The sequence below is a fragment of the Annulohypoxylon truncatum genome, assembly GCF_022578515.1.
Source record: "Annulohypoxylon truncatum strain CBS 140777 unplaced genomic scaffold F4807scaffold_10, whole genome shotgun sequence".
NCBI lineage: Eukaryota > Fungi > Ascomycota > Sordariomycetes > Xylariales > Hypoxylaceae > Annulohypoxylon > Annulohypoxylon truncatum.
The window spans coordinates 931,015-950,957 of NW_025953796.1; the positions used below are offsets into that span (position 1 = coordinate 931,015).

At 48.5% G+C, this 19,943-nt stretch overlaps 8 protein-coding genes across 8 annotated transcripts; 1 reads left to right on the forward strand and 7 right to left on the reverse strand.

Annotated features, from left to right (window-relative positions):
* Positions 1 to 44: 44 nt before the first annotated feature.
* Positions 45 to 2,844, reverse strand: F4807DRAFT_420190 (MFS general substrate transporter). The gene is made up of 7 exons (XM_047997475.1): positions 2,071 to 2,844; positions 1,901 to 2,002; positions 1,682 to 1,849; positions 1,600 to 1,618; positions 1,261 to 1,543; positions 1,083 to 1,164; positions 45 to 1,031 (listed from the first exon to the last, which is right to left on the reverse strand). The coding sequence occupies exons 1-7, from the start codon at positions 2,224 to 2,226 to the stop codon at positions 330 to 332; spliced, it is 1,512 nt and encodes a 503-aa protein (XP_047855905.1). The 5' UTR covers positions 2,227 to 2,844; the 3' UTR covers positions 45 to 329.
* Positions 2,845 to 4,685: 1,841 nt separating this feature from the next.
* Positions 4,686 to 5,728, reverse strand: F4807DRAFT_36567 (peroxisomal biogenesis factor 11). Its single transcript, XM_047995629.1, has 2 exons — positions 5,034 to 5,728; positions 4,686 to 4,935 (listed from the first exon to the last, which is right to left on the reverse strand). Exons 1-2 carry the CDS (start codon positions 5,579 to 5,581, stop codon positions 4,773 to 4,775), a joined length of 711 nt encoding a protein of 236 aa, XP_047855906.1. The 5' UTR covers positions 5,582 to 5,728; the 3' UTR covers positions 4,686 to 4,772.
* A 1,080-nt stretch (positions 5,729 to 6,808) lies between these two features.
* On the reverse strand, positions 6,809 to 8,868 carry F4807DRAFT_36671 (phosphoribosyl pyrophosphokinase). The gene is made up of 4 exons (XM_047995638.1): positions 8,533 to 8,868; positions 7,934 to 8,471; positions 7,591 to 7,804; positions 6,809 to 7,539 (listed from the first exon to the last, which is right to left on the reverse strand). The coding sequence occupies exons 1-4, from the start codon at positions 8,750 to 8,752 to the stop codon at positions 7,159 to 7,161; spliced, it is 1,353 nt and encodes a 450-aa protein (XP_047855907.1). The 5' UTR covers positions 8,753 to 8,868; the 3' UTR covers positions 6,809 to 7,158.
* A 985-nt stretch (positions 8,869 to 9,853) lies between these two features.
* F4807DRAFT_36685 (Formamidopyrimidine-DNA glycosylase N-terminal domain-containing protein) lies at positions 9,854 to 11,893 on the forward strand. Its single transcript, XM_047995641.1, has 2 exons — positions 9,854 to 10,302; positions 10,356 to 11,893. The coding sequence occupies exons 1-2, from the start codon at positions 10,284 to 10,286 to the stop codon at positions 11,540 to 11,542; spliced, it is 1,206 nt and encodes a 401-aa protein (XP_047855908.1). The 5' UTR covers positions 9,854 to 10,283; the 3' UTR covers positions 11,543 to 11,893.
* A 47-nt stretch (positions 11,894 to 11,940) lies between these two features.
* F4807DRAFT_420201 (uncharacterized protein) lies at positions 11,941 to 14,525 on the reverse strand. The gene is made up of 2 exons (XM_047997476.1): positions 13,126 to 14,525; positions 11,941 to 13,070 (listed from the first exon to the last, which is right to left on the reverse strand). Exons 1-2 carry the CDS (start codon positions 14,293 to 14,295, stop codon positions 12,165 to 12,167), a joined length of 2,076 nt encoding a protein of 691 aa, XP_047855909.1. The 5' UTR covers positions 14,296 to 14,525; the 3' UTR covers positions 11,941 to 12,164.
* A 184-nt stretch (positions 14,526 to 14,709) lies between these two features.
* F4807DRAFT_36703 (polysaccharide lyase family 4 protein) lies at positions 14,710 to 17,105 on the reverse strand. Its single transcript, XM_047995645.1, has 2 exons — positions 16,144 to 17,105; positions 14,710 to 16,066 (listed from the first exon to the last, which is right to left on the reverse strand). Exons 1-2 carry the CDS (start codon positions 16,954 to 16,956, stop codon positions 14,876 to 14,878), a joined length of 2,004 nt encoding a protein of 667 aa, XP_047855910.1. The 5' UTR covers positions 16,957 to 17,105; the 3' UTR covers positions 14,710 to 14,875.
* Positions 17,106 to 17,690: 585 nt separating this feature from the next.
* On the reverse strand, positions 17,691 to 19,028 carry F4807DRAFT_420204 (uncharacterized protein). The gene is made up of 3 exons (XM_047997477.1): positions 19,008 to 19,028; positions 18,721 to 18,820; positions 17,691 to 18,638 (listed from the first exon to the last, which is right to left on the reverse strand). Exon 3 carries the CDS (start codon positions 18,603 to 18,605, stop codon positions 18,129 to 18,131), a length of 477 nt encoding a protein of 158 aa, XP_047855911.1. The 5' UTR covers positions 18,606 to 18,638; positions 18,721 to 18,820; positions 19,008 to 19,028; the 3' UTR covers positions 17,691 to 18,128.
* On the reverse strand, positions 18,716 to 19,161 carry F4807DRAFT_36699 (uncharacterized protein). Its single transcript, XM_047995644.1, has one exon. The coding sequence runs from the start codon at positions 19,058 to 19,060 to the stop codon at positions 18,827 to 18,829; it is 234 nt and encodes a 77-aa protein (XP_047855912.1). The 5' UTR covers positions 19,061 to 19,161; the 3' UTR covers positions 18,716 to 18,826.
* Positions 19,162 to 19,943: the final 782 nt, after the last annotated feature.

Here is a 19,943-nt window from a genome sequence, read left to right on the forward strand (position 1 = left end):
TTTCGTCTCATCCCGCCTCACGATCTCATACGTAGTATGTAGTTGTCAGAGAACAGGGAAAAGGTTGATACCTATTCATGAGTACGGGAAACCCGGACGACGGTGACAGTAATAGCAAAATTGCTTTATCAAGATTGGCATTGCTAATCTTATAGGTCACTTTTGTCCTAGCACTGTTGATATAGAAGTATACTGTTCTCTATTGTCTATTCATTATCCAAAATGCAATAATGATATGAGGCATCTCGCTTCCCAACCAAGGAAAAGGGGGGTATCCAATGCAACTGAACCCGATTTTAACTGACTCAAAACACTGGCCTAGACCAACATCACTCGGCCTTATCAGCCACTGGCACGGTAGCATCCTCTGACTCCTCCGGTAAAGCCTCGAGGCTCTCCCCCTTCTTGAGCCCAAGTTGTCTCGTGTCCCAGCCCTTGCTTTCGAGGAAGACCCTGAATTTGGCGTCCTCCTTGGTAATGGTGTCCTGGTCGATGTGGGGAAGCAATAAAGCTAGGAGGGCTGCGAAGATGCACAAGCTAGAACTGACGTAGAACTTGTACTGAGCCGACTTAACAGGGTCGCCGTCGGACGATTTGATGTGCTTGAACACGTATGTACCGACGAAGGCACCGATCTTGCCCATAGCCGCGGCGATGCCATAGTACTGACCTCGGACGCCCGTCGCGCAGGTCTTGGCCGCTAGCAGGCCGATATTGTTTCCGGGTCCAATCTCGCCCAGGGACAGGAAGATGCCGTATACCACCGCAAAGGCGCCGACAACAGAAGGATGCGAGATTTTCGCGTAGCAGCCGGCCATGATAAAACCGACGATCGCCTGGAGAACTTGGCCGAGGATAAGGGTGTAACGAGGACCAAGGCGATCGCTAATCGGAGCTCCCAACATAGTACCCGGAATGTAAAACAAGTTGATAACCGTGTTCCATCCGAAAACAGTCGTTAAAACCGTACTGTCTCCGTAGATGTTGGCGAGAATGGAACTCGAATAGATTGAGAATGAATAAGCCGAGAACTGGGAAAGTTAGACGATGACGGATTAAGTATCTAGGCGGCAGACACTCACGTCGTAGATGAACCAGATCAAACTGACGATTAGTAGTCGGAATCCATAATATCTTAGTATGAGAAGGTATGGCGTCTTGGCACTGGATTATATGCTGTTAGTAATTGACCTACATGCATAGCAAAGGTAGACCGTAGGAAATAGGAGAATAAGAATAAGCCAGACGAGATGAACTTACTGCTTCATGGAGTTCCGGGAGTATTCCACAGGTTCTTTTAACCTGAGACGAAGGACAAACAGTACTAGCGGGAACACGACGCCAATTCCCAAACTTGTTCGCCAGATTGTGCTGTAATGGGAATTGTGAGCGGCAGCAGCAACGACATATGGGACGAATGCGCCGAAGACGAAGCCCCAGTCTATCATAGTGTTCGTGAATAGAATGAACCAGGTGTTCCGGGTACCGCTCTTCAACTCTCCACTAGACTCGGCGCAGCTCACACTTCCGGCCGGATACTCGCCTATGCATACATTTAGCTTACTATTAGTTTGATTTAATTCTTAGTCGAATTCTTACCTCCAATGCCGATACCGACCTGTATTTTCAGTTAGTGTTATGGTATATTCAGAGTTTTGTTCAAGACTCAAGATTGACTTACAAAGAATCGCCAAGCAGTCAGAATATTGAATAACCCTACAGCATCGCCATGGTAATAGGATCCAGCGGCAAGAGCCGTGAAGATGATTAGGATGATAGTCGATATGAGGAGAGAGTTCGTGCGCGACCACTTGTCGGATAGGTATCCGAAAAACAGTTGACCGACCACCTAGGCATGTGAGCATAGAACTCCTACAAACAGTATGGGGTATCTCCGTACAGTTCCTGCGAACGCGATAGCCGGTACGATGCTGGCTGCGTTGGAGTTGTTGTACACATCTCCATATTCTAATCCTAAGGTCGTGCTTACGGAACCGATGACCTACGTGGCGCAAAAGTTAGCGGACATGCGCGCAACGCCGAAGGAGAATGAGAGAATGTGAGCCGTACGTTGTTCACATAACCATCGGAGAAGAGACCAGCGCCGCAAGCCAGGACAGGCCAAATGACTTGCCAAAAGGGTTTCTGGTCAATAGGAGGTCCCGTATCGATGGAATCAGAGACCACTTCTTGGTCCTCGTCCTCCTTCTTCTTGCCCCAAAGCATTTTCTACTGTGATGACGGTCGAGACAGTGATGAGAATGTTGGTTGTAGTGAGTCGGGATAAGCCGAGATAAGCCGATAGCAATATGACGGTATGACGACGACAATGCTACTGAAGGGAATGCTCAACTTATATATGTATACAACAAAAGGCCATTAAAGAGGAAGTCTATTCAAGATAGACACTAGGACCTAGCGACGGGAACTAGTTGAATAGTGAAGCAATACCTTAGGTATAGCTGTCACCAAATCTCAGCTAGATAAGCGCGAGACAACAAGTTCGAGAATAAAATGTTTGGCATGGTAAGGAATAACATTAAATATTTACCTAGCCTCTAATCTTTCAGCTAAGCTTAAGCTGGGTTACGCATCCTCGACAAGGTTTCTGCACGTGTTATGTGCACAAAGGTGAGGCTAACAAACCTTCGGCGAAGGTCTACCTTCCCTATCTGTGTAAGTCGTACCTGCAAGTCCAAGGCAAGCTCTGTAAATCCTCTGCCCTTCCCTTGCCTTCCTTGCCTTCTTCGGTGGGAGTTTTGTCATTTTCGAGTGGCTTGCTCAAGAGATAAGACAGGCCTAACTCAAATTGGCCATCCAACGTCAACATGTGTACAGCGGGCTTTGTGAATATTCAGCTATGCGGGTAGATATAAATTACGGCTAGCCAATTAGAGACTAAGGATATACCCCGTGCCAAGTTCCCACTCGAAGGCTTAACTTTCTCCCCGGCCCAAAAGCGCCGAACTACAATCATTTGCGGCGAAACCGAATTTTAATATCCTATTCCTATTGTTTGTAACGCGGTCTTGGCTGCAGTGGTTAGCTGCGAGGTACGTGAAGATCGTCCTTGGTCGCGTGTCGAACTGTTGCTGTTCTCTTTTATCTATGATGGACCATACTCATTGAAAAGACTTTGGCATCTTAACTAGGTACATGTAGAGTCGTTTGGTTTATTAAGTATTAGGTAAGTAGAGGGACTTTGATAAGCTTAAATCTTGCAAACACCTGCACCCACTCAAAAGTTGACTGACCCATCAGAGCCCTAGCAATATAGTGGGCAATACGTAATTAACGAATTATCGTGTTAGGGCCGAAAATCCTACGAAGAGTCTCCCACGTTTCGGCCACGCCGAACTTTTAAGACACACTACACCATTCGCCTATGAAAGAAACCTTTCTTATCTAAAATATATAACGAGACGCGCACATTGGCCACGAAGGTTTGAAAAATGATGCCAATAGGCTTACTTGTATATTAAGGTTGTTTCCGCATGCAACATGCCGAAAAGCTAGGCAGTTGAGACGAAACACCATAACTGAAGCCATCTAGTCGGGAGACTTAATGTCACATGTTATCGTGAGCCTAGTCTGAATGCTTCGACTCTTAGACTCGGTATAGTATTACTAATGGTGTACGACTAATTGATGTTGATGGGAATCTAACTAATGTCTCTAGGCGGCGTTTCGACCAGCAAGTGGGTAGTTCGACAACTATTTTCACGCAAGCTATTTAGCGACTTAAGCTATCGTCCCAACTCGTCTTCATTCAGTTCAATCCCTATTTTATTTTAGGAGACGGTATTGGACCATGTTATGGTGTTTGAGGCTATCTATTCATATCACAGGTCTTACGTCATTGGAGTCTATACAGCTTTAGCTAGCTCTCCTTGATCAGCATGCAAGGAGCAGGCATACACATTCACTCGTCTCATGTCTAACCATCCATCAATGTGATAACTTCATACAACGCCATCATTATCCTGATTGTGCTTTATCTGTAGTCTTAAAGAAGAGTGCTGGAAGCCTAATAGCTTGCGTCAGTGCTTCTCCATATAGGGGCCTGCCCGGCTCGGGTTTAATATACCTACATGAAGGTTGAAACATGTTTGATGGGCCGAGTATAGATATAATCAACAACTTGTCCCATTCTACTCGACCTCCGCGATATCCCCATTAGATTTTAGAAACAGTAGGCCAAAAAACCGTCACGAATTATAACACCACAATGCCGCCCATTCAGCCTCGGGGACCAACAGATCAACATCCTACGAACCCCACAGCATCCGTCCACGTCACATCACGTCAAGTCGGAGATTTTCACGATACATAATATATATTACCATCACACGAATCCCCTAAACGCAAACTCCCAGTCTCGGGCGAATCAAAAACAAAAACCTGCGGCTTCTCGATTAGGAGTTAATATCAGAAGAATCCACCGTGAAACTCCCTACCTACACAAAAGTTCATCCACCCCTCCCCCTTTTCCCCGCCCCTTCCTAAGCTCAAACCTCGACCTGCTAGTAGTATTCTAGAAACCGGCACGCTTGGCTGGCTGGGGCTGTGGAAAAGAATCCGTGTCTGATTTTTGTACATCGTGACTTGACGATACGCGTTATAAGAGTAGTATAACACTTATCATCCGCCACCATCATAGTGCTTTCACCCCCGGGCTCCGGATACGTTGATACCCTTCTCCAGACCACTTCTTCCTTTCCGGAAACGCTCTAACCGAGTTATCCGTCTGATCCAATGCCTCGCGAGACTCCTTACGCGGTCTTCTTCCATTGCGAATACACGCCGATCAAACTGCTCACCGTGCCCGCCAGGCCGACGAACCCGTCGTCGAACCCGACCCATCCCAGCGCCGCCGTCGGGACCGTCAGATCGCAGAGATCCGACAGGAGCTGCAGTTGGCTCGCGGCGCGCTCCCTATATATGTCTGCGTTAGCCCTCCAATCCCATTCGTTCAACTAGGGAAGGTAGGTAGGTAGGTAGGTAGGTAGGTATGTAGGAAGGAGAAAACTTACAAAACAATCCTCTTACTCTCCACCACGCCCTCGCCCTCCTTCTTATCGACCTTCGCCTCGCGCTCCCTCAGCCGGTACAAAGTATACACCTGAGCCACGACACTGCACAGCAGGCCCATAGCCCAAAAGCGATAAGCCTCCCTCTGCGCCCTCTTCGCGCCCTCCCACTTCCTCACACCGAGCGAATCGAGCACCGTCGCCGCGTCGAAGGTAAGGTACCCAGCATAGCCCAACTGCCTACCCACCGCCGCGTAGCGGAGCACGGCGTCGGGCACGCCGGCCTTGTTGTCGGCGGCCTGGGCCGCGGCCTTGAAGTGCTCGACGTTCTTGCCGACGCGCAGCAGCTTGCGCGCGAGGCCGAACTGCTTCTTGATGGCCTCGTAGGGCGCCACTTCGGCCTTGGTCCCGTTCGTCCGGTACAGGTACCACGCGTAGAAGCGCGAGAAGTACTGCAGCGTGCGCAGCAGCTTGTCGCGCCCCACCGTCGTCGCCACGAACTTCAGGTAGTGCGCCACCGTGGGGTGGTATACGACGGCGTCGGCGACCATTTTGTTTCGCGGGGTTGTTATGGGATGGGATGGGACGTTTTTCTTTTTTTAACGTTGATATGGACACGAAATGTGAGTTTCGGATCGGCTCGTGAGGGTTTGCGCTATAATATTGCGGTCGATCGAAGGGATGGTATCGTATGGCACGGGTTTACGCGGAAATGCAAGGAAGCCGTGTAGACCTAAATGTGCGTAGGGAATCGATGTAAATTAAATAGGTAGAGAAAATTGAGTAGACTAAAAAGAACCAAGTTATTTTGTGTAAAAGTTAAGTTTCGACGAGAATGTAGTATCGCTATCGTACAAGAGGCGGGGAGTAACCTATTAACGACCGTTCATTCAAGCCGACGGGATGCATGGAATCTGGGGGAGGAATTGGGCAATGCCTAGGTGGACTAACAGGTAGCGAAAGCACATGCCGAGGTCCACCGAGTGATTGGGAGAAAGGGCGAACCGAACTGCGCCGGCAAATTTTGGCCAACGTTTTTGCCGGACGTGATTCCCTAAACCGATTCCGTTTCGGGGTTCCTGACTGTAATTGGGATTCACCATTGGTTGGCGTCTCACTCGAAACGGACTAAGTCCCAACGTTACCTGAGATTGATGCCACTGGATTGGGGCATAACATGACGTGATGCAGAAATCAAAACGGAAATCGAAACCCAAGACGGTTTTAAACTCCGATTCTCGCTGACTATCAGGAGCATTTTCAACTACCTACCTACCTACGTTTAAACAGACCCAGCATTGAAGTTATAAAATTGCATGTGTTTTTGCGAATATCAATAGATGATATATATTACACATACCCGAGTATATTCATAGTCTATCGGGGCTATTCTATCAGATCATCATCACGCCAACATAATCAATCATGAATTACCCCCGACCTGTAATGCAATCAATGTACACCAAAGTCTAGAATCTACCCCAACATTAAACCTCATGCTTTCCAATAGACAGACGGACTAGTATGTACTAGACCTAGCCTTATAGCCGTACCTACGCGTAGGTAAGTACATAACCAGCTACTTGGCGTCCCTTATCACCAAGATAAGGCCTGTCCAAAAGCGCAAATCACAAGTACGAAACTTGGGGTATGGCGGTGTGGTATTTACGATGAGGAAGGCTTGTGAGAAGCTTGTGTTACTTTGCCGACCTAGAAACTCCTCTCTATAAGACGCCTATGAGACGCGACTGATTTCGCGAGAAACCCCCAACATTATCAGAAGTGCCCGGTCGTAGTGGCAGACGCAGGAGAAAGCAAACCAGCTAATAAATCTAGCCTACCTTGAGTGTGGTCGCCGTCGGACCCTATGCATTCCATATGAAACGAGAGACGATTAAAACCGAGCTTCGAAGCTCAGGTCCAAAAGAATTCCCCCAAATAGGAAATGCGTCATAAGCATAATTATTATGCTCGCAAAGGAATCATTCGGAAGCGAAATGTGGCCCATCAGACTCGTCCCTTCATGTTGCGTCCTAACAGATTGCCTTCGTGTAGTGGTGACCGTGAACGGTCGGCGAGGCCCTTAGTAGTAGGATAACTTCCATCCTACTTCGAATCAAGCGGCTGCTCAGTCATACTGAAACAGAACGCTGATAGATTCACCATGGTGGATGCGGCGGATAGCTTCGGCGAATATCGGTGCAACGTCCAATACTTCAAGTTTGGGGCACAATCTCTTGTGCTCGTCCTGAGGAACCGAGTTGGTTACAATAACCTTGTCTAGAGCTGAAGCATTGATACGGGCGATGGCGTCACCACTTAGTACACCGTGAGTAAGGAGTGCGTAGACAGCCGTTGCTCCCTCTTTTCGCACCAACTTCGCAGCGCGGGTAATGGTGTTCGCGGTATCGGCCAGATCGTCAACTATAACACAGACTCGGTTGGCAACGTTGCCTACTAGCATCATCGTCGCGTTTTGTCGATCCGTTATTCGCGTTGGTCGTCGTTCCTAGTTGGGCCGAATGAGTTTGAAGACACCTACAAAACACAATCATCTTACCTTATGGATGAGGGCAAAGTCCATGCCCAAACTATCCGCAATTGCCGTGGCTCGTTTTGCGCCACCAGCATCTGGACTCACAATCACGGCCTCCTTATAGTCGGGAATGTTTTGCTGGATATAGCGTTTCAGCAAGGGGCGGCCGTACAAGTTATCCATCGGGATGTCGAAGAAACCCTGGTATTGCGGGTCATGAAGATCCAGGGCGACGACGCTGCAACTATCGTTAGCTAATGTCCTCGCGTGTCTAGCTCCTATGCGGAACTAATTTATTAGGGGGTTTTAAGATGAAGGCCCAATACAAGGGCAATGAATCCATCCTTAAGTTAGGGAGGACACATACTGGTCAGCACCGGCACAGGTCAGGAGATCTGCCACCAGAGTTCCAGCCTGCGCAACCCATCTCTTATATCCTGGTTTAGCCTGGAACGTTGAAATGAGTCCGGGATTTTCGTAGTCGTGAGTCGTATAGCTCCCGGCACGTGAATGGGTCTGGTATACAGCCGTATGTTGGTCGCCGTTAATGCTTCCATTGGTGCTCCCGCTGCTATGCCCGTTGGCGTTCCCATTGCCGTTAATGTAGTTCTCGCTATGATTACGTTGAAGGCCGTTCACGCTCCCGGTTCCGTTAGTAAGGGAGGTCTTGCTCATCACCCTAGCGAGGTCCGTTTCTCTGTTGAAACTAGCACTCTTAATGATGCCAGGACCAGGCGTTGCCGGGACACTCTCAAACGTGTACTTGTCCTTTGGAACCTCGGTCGGGGGCTTCGACAGTGGTGCCCCAATCTTATTGTAGGGCAAGTCTGGTTGTCGAGAGTAGGGGAACAACGGGAGCACGGCTGTGACACGCTTGGCCGAACCAGTCTTGCAGGCAGATATCACTATTTTCTCTCGTCAGATCTGGTGATACAATAAGCTAGAAAACCTCCCAGTGATACATACTGATGCAGAGTTCTATCAAGTGGTCATTTATGGAACCACCTCCGGACTGGATGATGAAAACATCCTTGCCTCGTACCGAGTCTTGAATCTCGCAACGGGACTCCCCGACAGAGAATTTGCTCAATATGCGGTTCCCACTGGGAATTCCGAGCATATTGCATACGGACTCTGTGAGGGAGGGATGGGAGTTCCCGGAGAGAATGACGATGTTTCTAACCATCTTGACGATCTACTTGCTGGAAACGAAAGGCGGTGTCGAAAGGAAACGTTGTTCTTTGACTACCTAGGTAGACGAACACAAACCAGCTTGGAGAGAAATGGGGGCGAGGAAGGTAGCTCGATGGTGTATTGTAGTCAAAGTGGTTCTCAACGACGATTTCTTTTCTTCCAAGATTTTTTGTTGTTGCTGCAGCAGGGGATTCCTATTTGCTCCGATTGCGGTAGGTTGAAATATGCCGACGTCAGAGTGTCGAAGTGGTCAAGCTCTGCAACTTCTGGACCGAGGATGGACAGGTCACAAGACCAAAAGAAGAAAGCGAGACAAGTACTGGTCTCAAGCTGAAGCGAATGTATGGAGAGCTGCTCAAAGAGACCTAGTTGTTAAATCCTAGAGAAGATCCATTGTGAAGACGAAATAACGAGATATTTGTTGGAAAAGTGTGCGCGATTGTAAAATCTTCAAGGTTTGGTTGCAACTTTGCTGGCTGCACGACAGGGAGAAGAAAGATTGAAGTAGATTGGAGGGACTTGGTCTTTTCCTTCCAATTGAACCGCGGGGCCCTTCACCTGTGGCACCTGGCACCTGCGAGAGAAAAAAAAAATTCTGCTGGGTTAGCTGAGTTTACGGTTAAGGTTACGCAAAATGGACCTCAATGGACCTTCAGCGAGGATTATTAGCGATGCTAGTGGGTGGTTTCGGTGGCATGGGGTGGCAATGGCCGCGAACTAAAAACGTCAGAACCACAAGAACGGCCAAGTGGAGCAATGCGCTGCACCTTCTGCAACTGCTGCAACCGCAACTCGTAACCACTAAGCTTCGACTTTGTGAGCCTCTGACCCAAGAAAGACCCAAGAACGACCCTTGATTATGTCTCATAGGCCTGTGAGGCCTGTGACCGGCCGTAGTTCTAGTGGGGGTGGGTTACCGCCATCTCTCTTTATTCGGGGAAGGAAGGTGATTGGTCAAATACCTCCTAAATTTGCCGACTTCACGCGATACGGAATACAATAGTACTACGTAGTACATGCTTCCGCTTTGTCCTATCCGCTTTTCTTGCATTTTTCTGACCTTCTTTTCGATGCATCGCCATTGGAGCTAAAAGCACAGAATGGTTTCTTTGTATCCATAAGTCGGCATTACTCTCTTCAATGCAAGTTCATTACAAGATTACTAATTATGAGTTATGATATCAAATTCTATCTGCAACTTTACTAGGCAATCCTCTTAAAAGCTCAAAAAGCCTTAGAGATGGATACGTATGTACTTCGTACCCTGTAACTTGTCAGATCTCAATGCCAGAAATCCAAGGCTGCCAGATCTGATTGAGTCAGACGGCCGTTGCCGAAACCCATGCACGGTCTATGAAGCTGCGGCACGTAATGTACATTAGGTAGGCATCCACGGGATTGTTTTATTTACTTTTCAAGATATCGTATGTCATCACTTATTCTAGACAAAAATATTAGTGATATTCAATTTTAGACTTGGCATTTTGAAAATAATTCATTAATTGTAAGTCCGGACTCCGACAATGCCTGAAATTGCCGAAGGTGAGTGAAGCGCATATCACATCTCAGAAACATAAGATATTAATAGTTCAAAGTTGCCCGCGTTGTTTACTACCTACGCCAAAATCTAATAGGGAAGACCATAAAAAAGGTGTTGGCCCCAGATGATAATAATATCTTCGGTAAAGTCGGTACGAGCGGCCCTGCGTTCGAGAAGGCTCTCACCGGGAAGAAGGTAGTAGATGTCGGGAGTCAGGGGAAATACTTCTGGATGGTATTCTCCGCGCCGCCGCACACCGTCCTGCACCTAGGAATGACGGGCTGGGTCGAAATTCGGGGCAAGCAGACCGGTTACTCACGCCATGTCGAGAGGACGAAGGGAAATGGAGAACAATGGCCCCCTAAATTTTGGAAATTTCATTTCGAAACTGATGATCCTAAAGTCGAGGTCGCCTATATCGACTCTAGGCGCTTCGGCCGCGTACGTCTAGTTGATTGTCCCGGAGAGGATATTAGAAAGCATTCGCCTCTGGTTGAGAACGGGCCGGATCCCGTTGTCGATAAGGACATATTTACCGAAAACTTCTTACGGCAGAAAATGAGAAGTAGACATGTCCCGGTCAAGGCCTTGCTACTAGACCAGGCGACAATTAGCGGGATTGGCAATTGGGTCGGCGATGAGGTCTTGTATCAAGCCAAACTTCACCCGGAGCAATACTGCGATGACTTCGATGACGCAGACATCGGCGCCCTATATAAAGCCATTCGATACGTATGTGAGACCGCGGTCGAAAAGTTAGGAGATTCGGACCTGTTTCCCGAAGATTGGCTATTCAAGCACCGATGGGGCAAAGGGAAGAAAGATTCACCAACCACTCTCCCGAACGGCGACAAGATTATTCACATCACTGTTGGCGGGCGAACAAGCTGCGTGGTTCCTAGCGTACAGAAGAAGAGAGGACGCACGACCATTGACAACGCTAAGGGGGAGCCCACGCCGTCGGAAGAGGAAAAGGAAACAGAGAGCCGATTCTTCAAGGGCAAGAACAAGAACAAGAAAGAGACCAATAGTGATGCAGAAGCGGAAGGACGATCTAGCAAGAAGGCTAAAACTGCAAAGTCGAAACCCGTCAAGAAGGAAGAGGAGGAGGAGGAGGATCCAAAACTTGCCATCAAAGCATCGCGCAAGTCCAATAAGCCGAAGAAAGAGGAGAAGCCAGTCGAGCCTTCGCCAGAGCTTGGAAGGAGGCGGTCGAGTAGACTTAGCCGTGCCGCGGCGTAGCTTAGAAAGTTCAACCTTTCATAACGCGGAAGCGTAATCTCTATGTAATAAGGTCGTATGACGTCTAGGCCATACATGTATAGTTCAAATTGACTGGCTTATATTCATAATGGGAACATTTCTGGTACTCAATACCAAAACACAGACAATGGTATAGCGAAGAATTGGAATGTAGCTGACACCTCACGTCCACTCTCCTGAGCTTATATTCGGATGACGAGAGCGGGTCAGTTTGAAGCTATCTATATGCTTCATCCGATTAATTCAGTCCAGCTCACAGACATTCTTACCTCATGTATGCTTAGTCTGGAGTCATATCATTCTCTAACAAACCTCGTCCCGTAACTCAACTCTATATTATTAGCTTTAGAGCAAACGCAGCGATGCAAGCAATGCAATTAATATTGATCATATATCATTCGGGTATTCAGCACTGCTCTAGCAACTACCGCTTAAAAATGGACGGTGGGACGAATTTGCTAACCTGGGTCTGAAAGACCGACAGACTCCGTCCGTTGTACTCCTATGCTATACCCTAAACATGAAGCATCCACCATTCCCGTCATATTCGCTTCGCGGATCATCACATGACCTGCAATAGCTGCATGTACCTTCATCTGCGTTACTCGATGCTCATGCGCATCAGACCATCGTTGGTATCGACCATTCCTTGAAATCCCACTCGACCTTTGGCCCCATTGATAGGCCTCCCATTTCCACCAGCGCTTCCGTTCTCGCTCGGGGTACCTGATGCTTTATCCCCGCCGTGGTTACTCCCTGGTCGGGAGCCCCACGGCATATCCCGCTGTAGGGGACTTTGTGTGATTGGAGAGTTATGAACGCTATTCATTCCAGGGCTTACAGCCCTTCTCTTGAAGCTGTGTGGGTCGAAGTCGTCGTCTCTTCGGCGTTTATTGTTTATGCGACGAGTGATCTCCGCTGCGGTTGGCGGAATGCTGCCTCCTTGCGACAGCGGTGCCGAAGCAGGTTGCGGGGTATCCGATTTTCGACCCTCGCTTCCGGGGCCGCCGGTCGTCATTCCAATGCTGGGGCCTAGGTTAAATGGATTAACGTTGCTAGATCCTGCAGACAACGATGGCGAATCCATGTTAACGTCCTCGCTCATCCCGGACGAGGAGCCTCTGGGCATGAAGTACGAAGGCGGCGGAGTGACCCGGTTGCCACCCACACTGCCTGTTTCGGAAAACGTTTCGAAGAAGTTCTTCTTCAAGTTCTTCATGGCCTGCTGCTTGAAACTACCTGACAATCCCGAGTCCGTCATCATATCATCCTCCGGAATATCGTCAAGGGATTCTTGAGCAGTATTGAGATTTGGGGACGACTGTGCTGTCGATAGGTTCGGGATATCTAAACCTGGTGTTTGACCAGGTGGTGCACGATGCTCAAGGTCCATGTCGCTTTCTCGAACTTGGCGAATGACTTCTGCTTCTCGGCGAACTTCCGAATCTATGGGGGTGCTTTCCTCTGCCAGGGCAGCACGGATACGCGCAAAACCCTTCGTCTTTGGCTGAGAGAAGTGTTTAATAAGTATTACTTGGGCAAAGATGAACGGGAAGACTTACTAGTAGACTACCCCTTCTCGTAACAACCCGCTTGACGACACCTCTAGGGCCATCTCTCGACAGCACTTCTCCAGCCTCCATGGATTTGTCTTCGTTCTCGCTACCGGATATATGCAATTGGTTGGCGGCCCAACTGATGCTTTCTCTGCGTGCATGAGGGATAGGAACATCCCTAATCTCCTTAGCAACATTGTTAGGTGGTGACTTAGAGAACACGGCTGAACCAGCAGGGCTAAAACCTAGTCCCGTTGGGCCGCGTAGTCTCTTCCGCGGGTGCTTGCGGGGCCGTGTTCGGAAGCTCTGAAGGCTGTTAATAGCAGATGATGATCCAGGCATCCACGGGACGACGTTGCCGGTACCCGGCGTTGGGTTTCCAAGAGGCTGGCTGTTCTTGGAAATCTGCGGTGTAGTATAAATAGCATCCTCCATTTCCTCATCCATAAAGTCGTCATCACCAGAGCTCGAAGAGGAATCCGAAGCTAGAGGATTAGTGCTTCCTACCGAACCAGAAACATTCATACGCTCTTGGTTACCCATCATAGACCACAGAGAATTGACAGATTCCTGGCCAAAATCACCATTACCTCGACCGGGAATGTTCATAGCGCGCCCTCCAATGGTCGGAGACGAATCGGGTGATGATTGCTCGGCAAGGGTGGAGTGATGTAAACTGGTGGCTGCTCTAGAGAAATCTAGTCCACGGGACCGCCTGGGAAGAATATTGGTTGGGGATGCATAAATTTGGGAATGGTCAAGTTTCGGTGAAAGAGGGGCGAGTTTGACCTGGTTAGGTGTCTGGGACGGGGAAACGGAATCGCACTGTGACATCTGAAGCGATAGACCACGCATAGGAAAGTCGGGTCGACGAGGGGTGACGGGAGTCGGGGCGATGGCCGGTATATCTTGGATCTTATCCTTGCTGAGACTGAGAGATCTATCGGTATCGTCCTTTGATGTGCGGCGTGAGGCTTCGAGGATGTGGGGAGAGGGCGATAATTGTGTGCCGCCTCCATCCGATAAACTTCTGGTCTTTGAGAGGGGCGTCCTCTCAATCATCCCAAAGACTGCGCCATTATTATTATGGCTTTCACCCTTTATGTCTTCATCCATTACTGCTACCTCATCGTAATCGTTTGGGGCCATACGAATTTGTCGGAATCGTCTATCCATCCAGGCAGGGCAAATCCTATTCTAGAACTATCGCGGCTATACTCTTCTAGCGGTTGGATGTCCGGTGCTAAGGGCTACTGATTTCGACGTGGGTGAATAAAGTTGAATGTCTTATGGACCGCATCGATGCAGACAAATGACAACGCAGCGCCAACAATGCGAGCGTAGATCGGGCATAGGTATGGAAAATAAAAGAAGTTTAAGTGAGGAATTAAGGATCGACGTTGAAGTTGTGACGTCGCGTCATATTACGGTAAACGCGGATTAGGATAACGACGGATCTTATCGATAAGCCACATTTCGCTTAGTCGCACCAACCACGGAAGCTTCCGCATATCCTAGCCGCCAATCAATCTTCATAATGCAACCGCTTTCTATAAATAGTGGACTTCACAGTTCAACGCTAACATGCACCTAATATCTAGTGGACATATGCCCCTATTTTAGCAGTAAGCTTGGACTAAGCCAATGGATCGCCAACTACTACCATTTTATCAAGAAGTTTATATAATTCTTGGCTCTTTTAAAAGAAAGTAGGTAGTTAATCCCTCGGTGGGTGACTTCAAACAAACCCCCTATTCTAACTAAGTTCAAACTTCAACGCATCATACTGTACGTACACAGTGGCCGGCAACAAGGCCGTCTCGGTATCTGTCGCATTGAACGGCAGGCTTAAGGTGAATTCGTTCAATCCCACTTTCAGAAACTCTGCCGCCTCAAACGAGAACTCGTTGCCGAAATTCTGGCAGACCACACTGCTTCGGGCACCACACGAACCGCTACGGTAAGATGGTATGGTCCACGTGCTGATATCCCTTCCGTTGGCGGCGACGGTGTAGGGCAGGTTCGAGTACTTCTCGTTGGGAAGCGATGCCCACTTGTCGTTGCCGTTGGCTGTCTTGGCACCCGCAAGTTCGACTGTCAGCGTCGCCGTCTGGGCGTCACCAGTAAGCTGATCACTGGTGAGATTGAACTGGATGGTCCAATTATTGACATTTTCGTAGTATGGCTGCGACCGGAAGTAATTGGAAGGTCCGGGAAACACGCTCCAGTGGATGTAGTTGAAGTCTTCCGCCTCCTTGCTTTCTCCGACCTTGAAGACAACACCGTCTGGGAAGTCAGTTGGGAAATCCCAATTAGCCCAGTAGACGCGGTATTGTTCGGGCTGCAAGGGCTTCGACGTATCCGGCGCATAACCATGTCTGTACTCTCCCGCTGATTTGTCCGGTGTGCCGATTCGCCATATTTCTTTGCCTTTACTTTCTGGCTTCCATTGGAAGTTATATGCATCCGAGGTCTTCGATACGTCGACATCATCCTGAATGAACCATCCAAAGATGCCCTCCGCGTATACGGTCAACCTGTAAGTACCTTCTTTCACCATGGGGATCTCCACTGTTCCAGTACTGGGGTCAATATCAGCCCAGTACTGCAGACTAGACATTTCGAAGACGTTCAGTTGAAAATCCTGCTTGTTTTCGGAGAGGACGGCAATGGGCCGCTTTCCGCCCTCTGGTACGTCGATGGTGGCCTTGAATGTGGCGCGCTTTGACGTTGGGGTGTAGTTGGGAACATGCTGAGCGATGCTGTCGTAGAATTCGCTGTTCCACTCTGGATTAGCATACTGCGCTGCGTCGGCCCTGAGTTCCTCGAGTGTAGAATCCTTCCCGCCCCTATTGAAGTGATAGTATTGCGGACCCCAGGTTCGATCGAAGCCATTTGTCATATTAGGGGTAGGAGCGCCATGGTGGCCTGATACCAGGTAATTGTACTACGGACACAGGTTATTAATGTGAACTCTTTTTATCCTCCAAAACAGCAGCAAGAAGGGACCAAGGGAGGACTTACCACGATGCCGTCAACGACCAGATCTGAGTGTAACGGCCCACCATAATACGTCTCTCTCGTATTATGCACCAGCCAGGCGCCGTAAGTGTTTCCGTCAGAGCTAGTCGATCCATCCGAGTATTGTCCGTGAACATCATGGTCACGCCAAACCTCAGAAAAGGTGTACTTGGTAAAGTAATCTGAATATTGTTCTACATAGGGATCGCTAGTCGTATTGCCGAGATAAGTCGTCGCATCTTGGACGGTGATTGCCCTGCTAGTAGCTTGGGAGGAAGGGAAGGGCGCCCAATTGCCTTCGCTACTGACAAGATGAGTCCACAAGTTCGTGCTCGGCCTGAACAGCGTCCGTAGTTCACCAAGACCTCGAAGGAAAGGCGTCTTCTCGTTGTAGTAGGTGGCCCGGGAGAAAACATGCAAGCCGGTTTCGCCTTCTCTTAGAAACCAATATTGTCCCAGTGTCTGGTTCGTAGATGCGTAAGTATCTTGCATCACGACGCCTCCGTACGGTGTTCCGGTTGCGTCGGTCCCCTTGAAGAGCTGGAATTTGGCGGTAGCTCCAGGGGCCCAGAAACCGCTAGGAACACAGGAGCAGTCTAAGTACGGCCCTCTTCCACTTGAACCTAGAAGATCTTCATTTCCTAGAAGTATCTTAGAAACCCCCGCACTGCTTTTACTTATAACTACCAGCAAGTCGTCATTCTGAAGAGTGAATTGAGTACTAGTTTCAGTAGCGTTCAGAAATGCCGTTGCCTGACAGGCAAGGAATGACAAAGTTAGCACCTTCAGTGAGACCATTGGATTAATGAAGAGCATCTTCTAGGGAGTTTGTAGGTTTGTGATTCGTCTTATTAGAAAAAAAGCATTGCTGGGTACAATCACATTAATATTGACCCCTTTTTACGTCCTATATAGGATCGCTTTATAGGTAGATATCTGCAAACATGATCTATGATTTCCATGACATCTAAACAATTCAGTCAAGTTTCTCCTTTTCTTAGGAATATCTCGGTCCTTCTTGAACCGAATGTCTTAAAAAGTTCATAACATCTATGATGTACGGTGGGATGAGGGGGAGCTGAGATTGAGTTGCTTGGCTGCGAGGTAGCGTTACATGGCTCGTCAGATCCGGGTTATTAGCCATTGTTCCGGATCCGAATCTCTTTACGGGCTATACGTTTTGGCGAGATTCAATCATCTATGCCAACGTGATGGTATGGACTCGAGTAATAGGTACCTAGGTAGGTATCGAACTGATACCTTGCTACAAGCGTTACTTGTACGGTAACTAAAACTGGAAGAAACTTCGTTTGATTGTTAGTACTCAGGAACTCGTGAAGTCTCTATGTGGAGGTTTATAGAGGCGGCGTTCTCGATCTTAGGTCTTGGCAGTTATAGCCCCCCTAATTCTGCATGGAGGCTAAGTCGCTATGAATCTAGGTAGGTAATCTTGCATTAATATCGAAGAAAGGTTGGATTTGGTAGATAAATAGCTACCGTAGTATGGCCTAAGTGAGTTATAATAAGAATAGTTAGAGATTGCATACAAAGGTTGAAGTGTTGGTATGGAGGCCTCAAGGACTGGAAGTTCTGGCATCCGGAAAAGACAGGGACCTTCAAATCAGCTTTACTATTAATACCTATACAAGGCGATGAGTGTGGCGCGAAGTGTGGGAGCGAAACGGAAAGATAACAGTCAGAAATGGTCAAGACGGTCGCAGTATCCATGTCAAACGGATAAAATGCAGCTGCACCGCGTATCTATGTAGCGACAGCGGACGATAGGATAATACATTCTGTTCTTTTTTTTTTTAAAGAAATCAATCAAAGCCAGCCATCAATTTCAACCCCGACTTCATTACCCTAAGACCAGATCGTGGAGCCCTTAGCGACGAGTAACGACATTTTCGCCTTAGAGAGGAAGCCTGGCTAACCAGTTGCCCCGGCCAATGCCCCATTGATCTCCGATGCAAAGTAGCCTTGCCCTGCTAATAAAGCAGAGAGGTTACGATTTCCCGTGGACTGGTAGATCTACCCAGATATCCAAGTGTAAGCACTTGGCCACCTATCTGAGCAATATTGAGAAAGGCGTTTCCGGGGCCGACATCTTGAGGCTCTAAGGTGAATGATACGAGGGGGTAGGCAATGGTCATGGATAAACCTGCTCCGACAGCTACCAAGACGGATAAACCATAGATTAAGAACGCTGGCGAACTGGGGTTAAGATTAACAACCAATAAACCACTGCCAGCAATAGTAAAGACGGCAGCGATAGCGTAAAAAACGAGAATGACGTAGTCGCGATGAATAGCAGGACTGGTGTTCGTTGACAGAGTAGTTGGATAGGGAAGAGGCGCTGGGAGGGGGTATTGAAGATACAAAAGGTCTGCTGGATTGCATAGGCAATAATGACAACGCTGAAGGCAGCCTATGTGGCGATAGTTCTGCCATCGCTCCATAGCCATTGGTTACCGGCCATCGTTATTGCGAGTAGAAAGGTAACCCATATACCGGTGCCCAAGAGGAAGCCGACCTAATCGATGCCAGCAAGTCGTTTAGTGATACTGACACCCTGGATAGGATGAGAGACCGACAACCAGATGGCCAACGACGGTATAGTCACAAGCCCTACCTATAGTTACATCTTGTTAGCCACGGAAGTATGATGATGAAGCTTCAGGTAATCCTACCGGCAGGTTGATATAAAAGGCCCATCTCCAAACAGCCGCGCTCTGGGAAAATGCGCCCCCCTATTACTGGTCCTAACACGGCACCTAAACCCCAGAAAGCCCCTACGAACCAAAACATAAAAGCCTCGTTCCTTTTTAGTCATCATAGAAGTGAAATAGACTAACGAGCCGAGATAGATGCCACTCCCCCCAATACCAGTTAAGACGTGACCGACGGTGAGTACATTCATGGAGGGCGCTACGCCACACAAGGCAAAGCCTGCCTCAAAGAGGAGGATGGTGATGATAAGGTTCCATTTAGTGTTAAAGTTCTTGTATAAATCTCCCAGCAGCAGAATGATGGCAACAGAGCCCAGGGGAAACCCAGAGCCGACCCAGGCGAGCTGGCCGATCTCGCCAAATGTATCGACTACGGACCCTTGAATATCGGCGGCTACGGTGGTGTCAAGGCCATACAAAGTACAGGTGGTATACCTAGATATCGAAGCAGATTGCAGTCTCTGCCATTGATATCTTCTGTGACGGGAGGTGACTCTGTCAGGTCCTGTTCACCATTGGCCTGGCCATTCTTCTCGATGTCGCCCTGGTAGTCGCTGGTGTTGGAACCAGGAAATGTTGCATTGGCAGAGTGGTCATGGTTCATGTTTGTATCCATGGTGCTGGTGGGCGGTGTCGAGGACATTGTGGCGGCGGTGATATTGGGAGGAACCCTCGAGAAAAAATGTCGATTGGCTCCATCATGAACAGTAGACGGCAATGAGATTTGTATTCGTTTTCAAAGAAGCTTGAAAAGCTGTGATTACAAACGTTGGAAATATTTCGGCCCTCATAACACCACCTCGAGCTTCCGACCAGTGTCGGCGGAACCTCCACGGAATCACTCAGGGGAATGAGGCGTGGGTCTGGCGCGGACCGATCGTGCAGGGGAAGTAGAGAAAATAGTTGACAGCTGTTTCTACAAGTTGTCCTATAAACTCCATGGATATCATTCTTGGCATATGTCAACTATAGACTATAGTATTCTATAGCCTCATCGCTCAGTTCGAGGACTCGGACTGATGTCGAATTTCAAAGAGTTGCTCTTCTGTCTCAGTCCTGACACAACACCCGCGC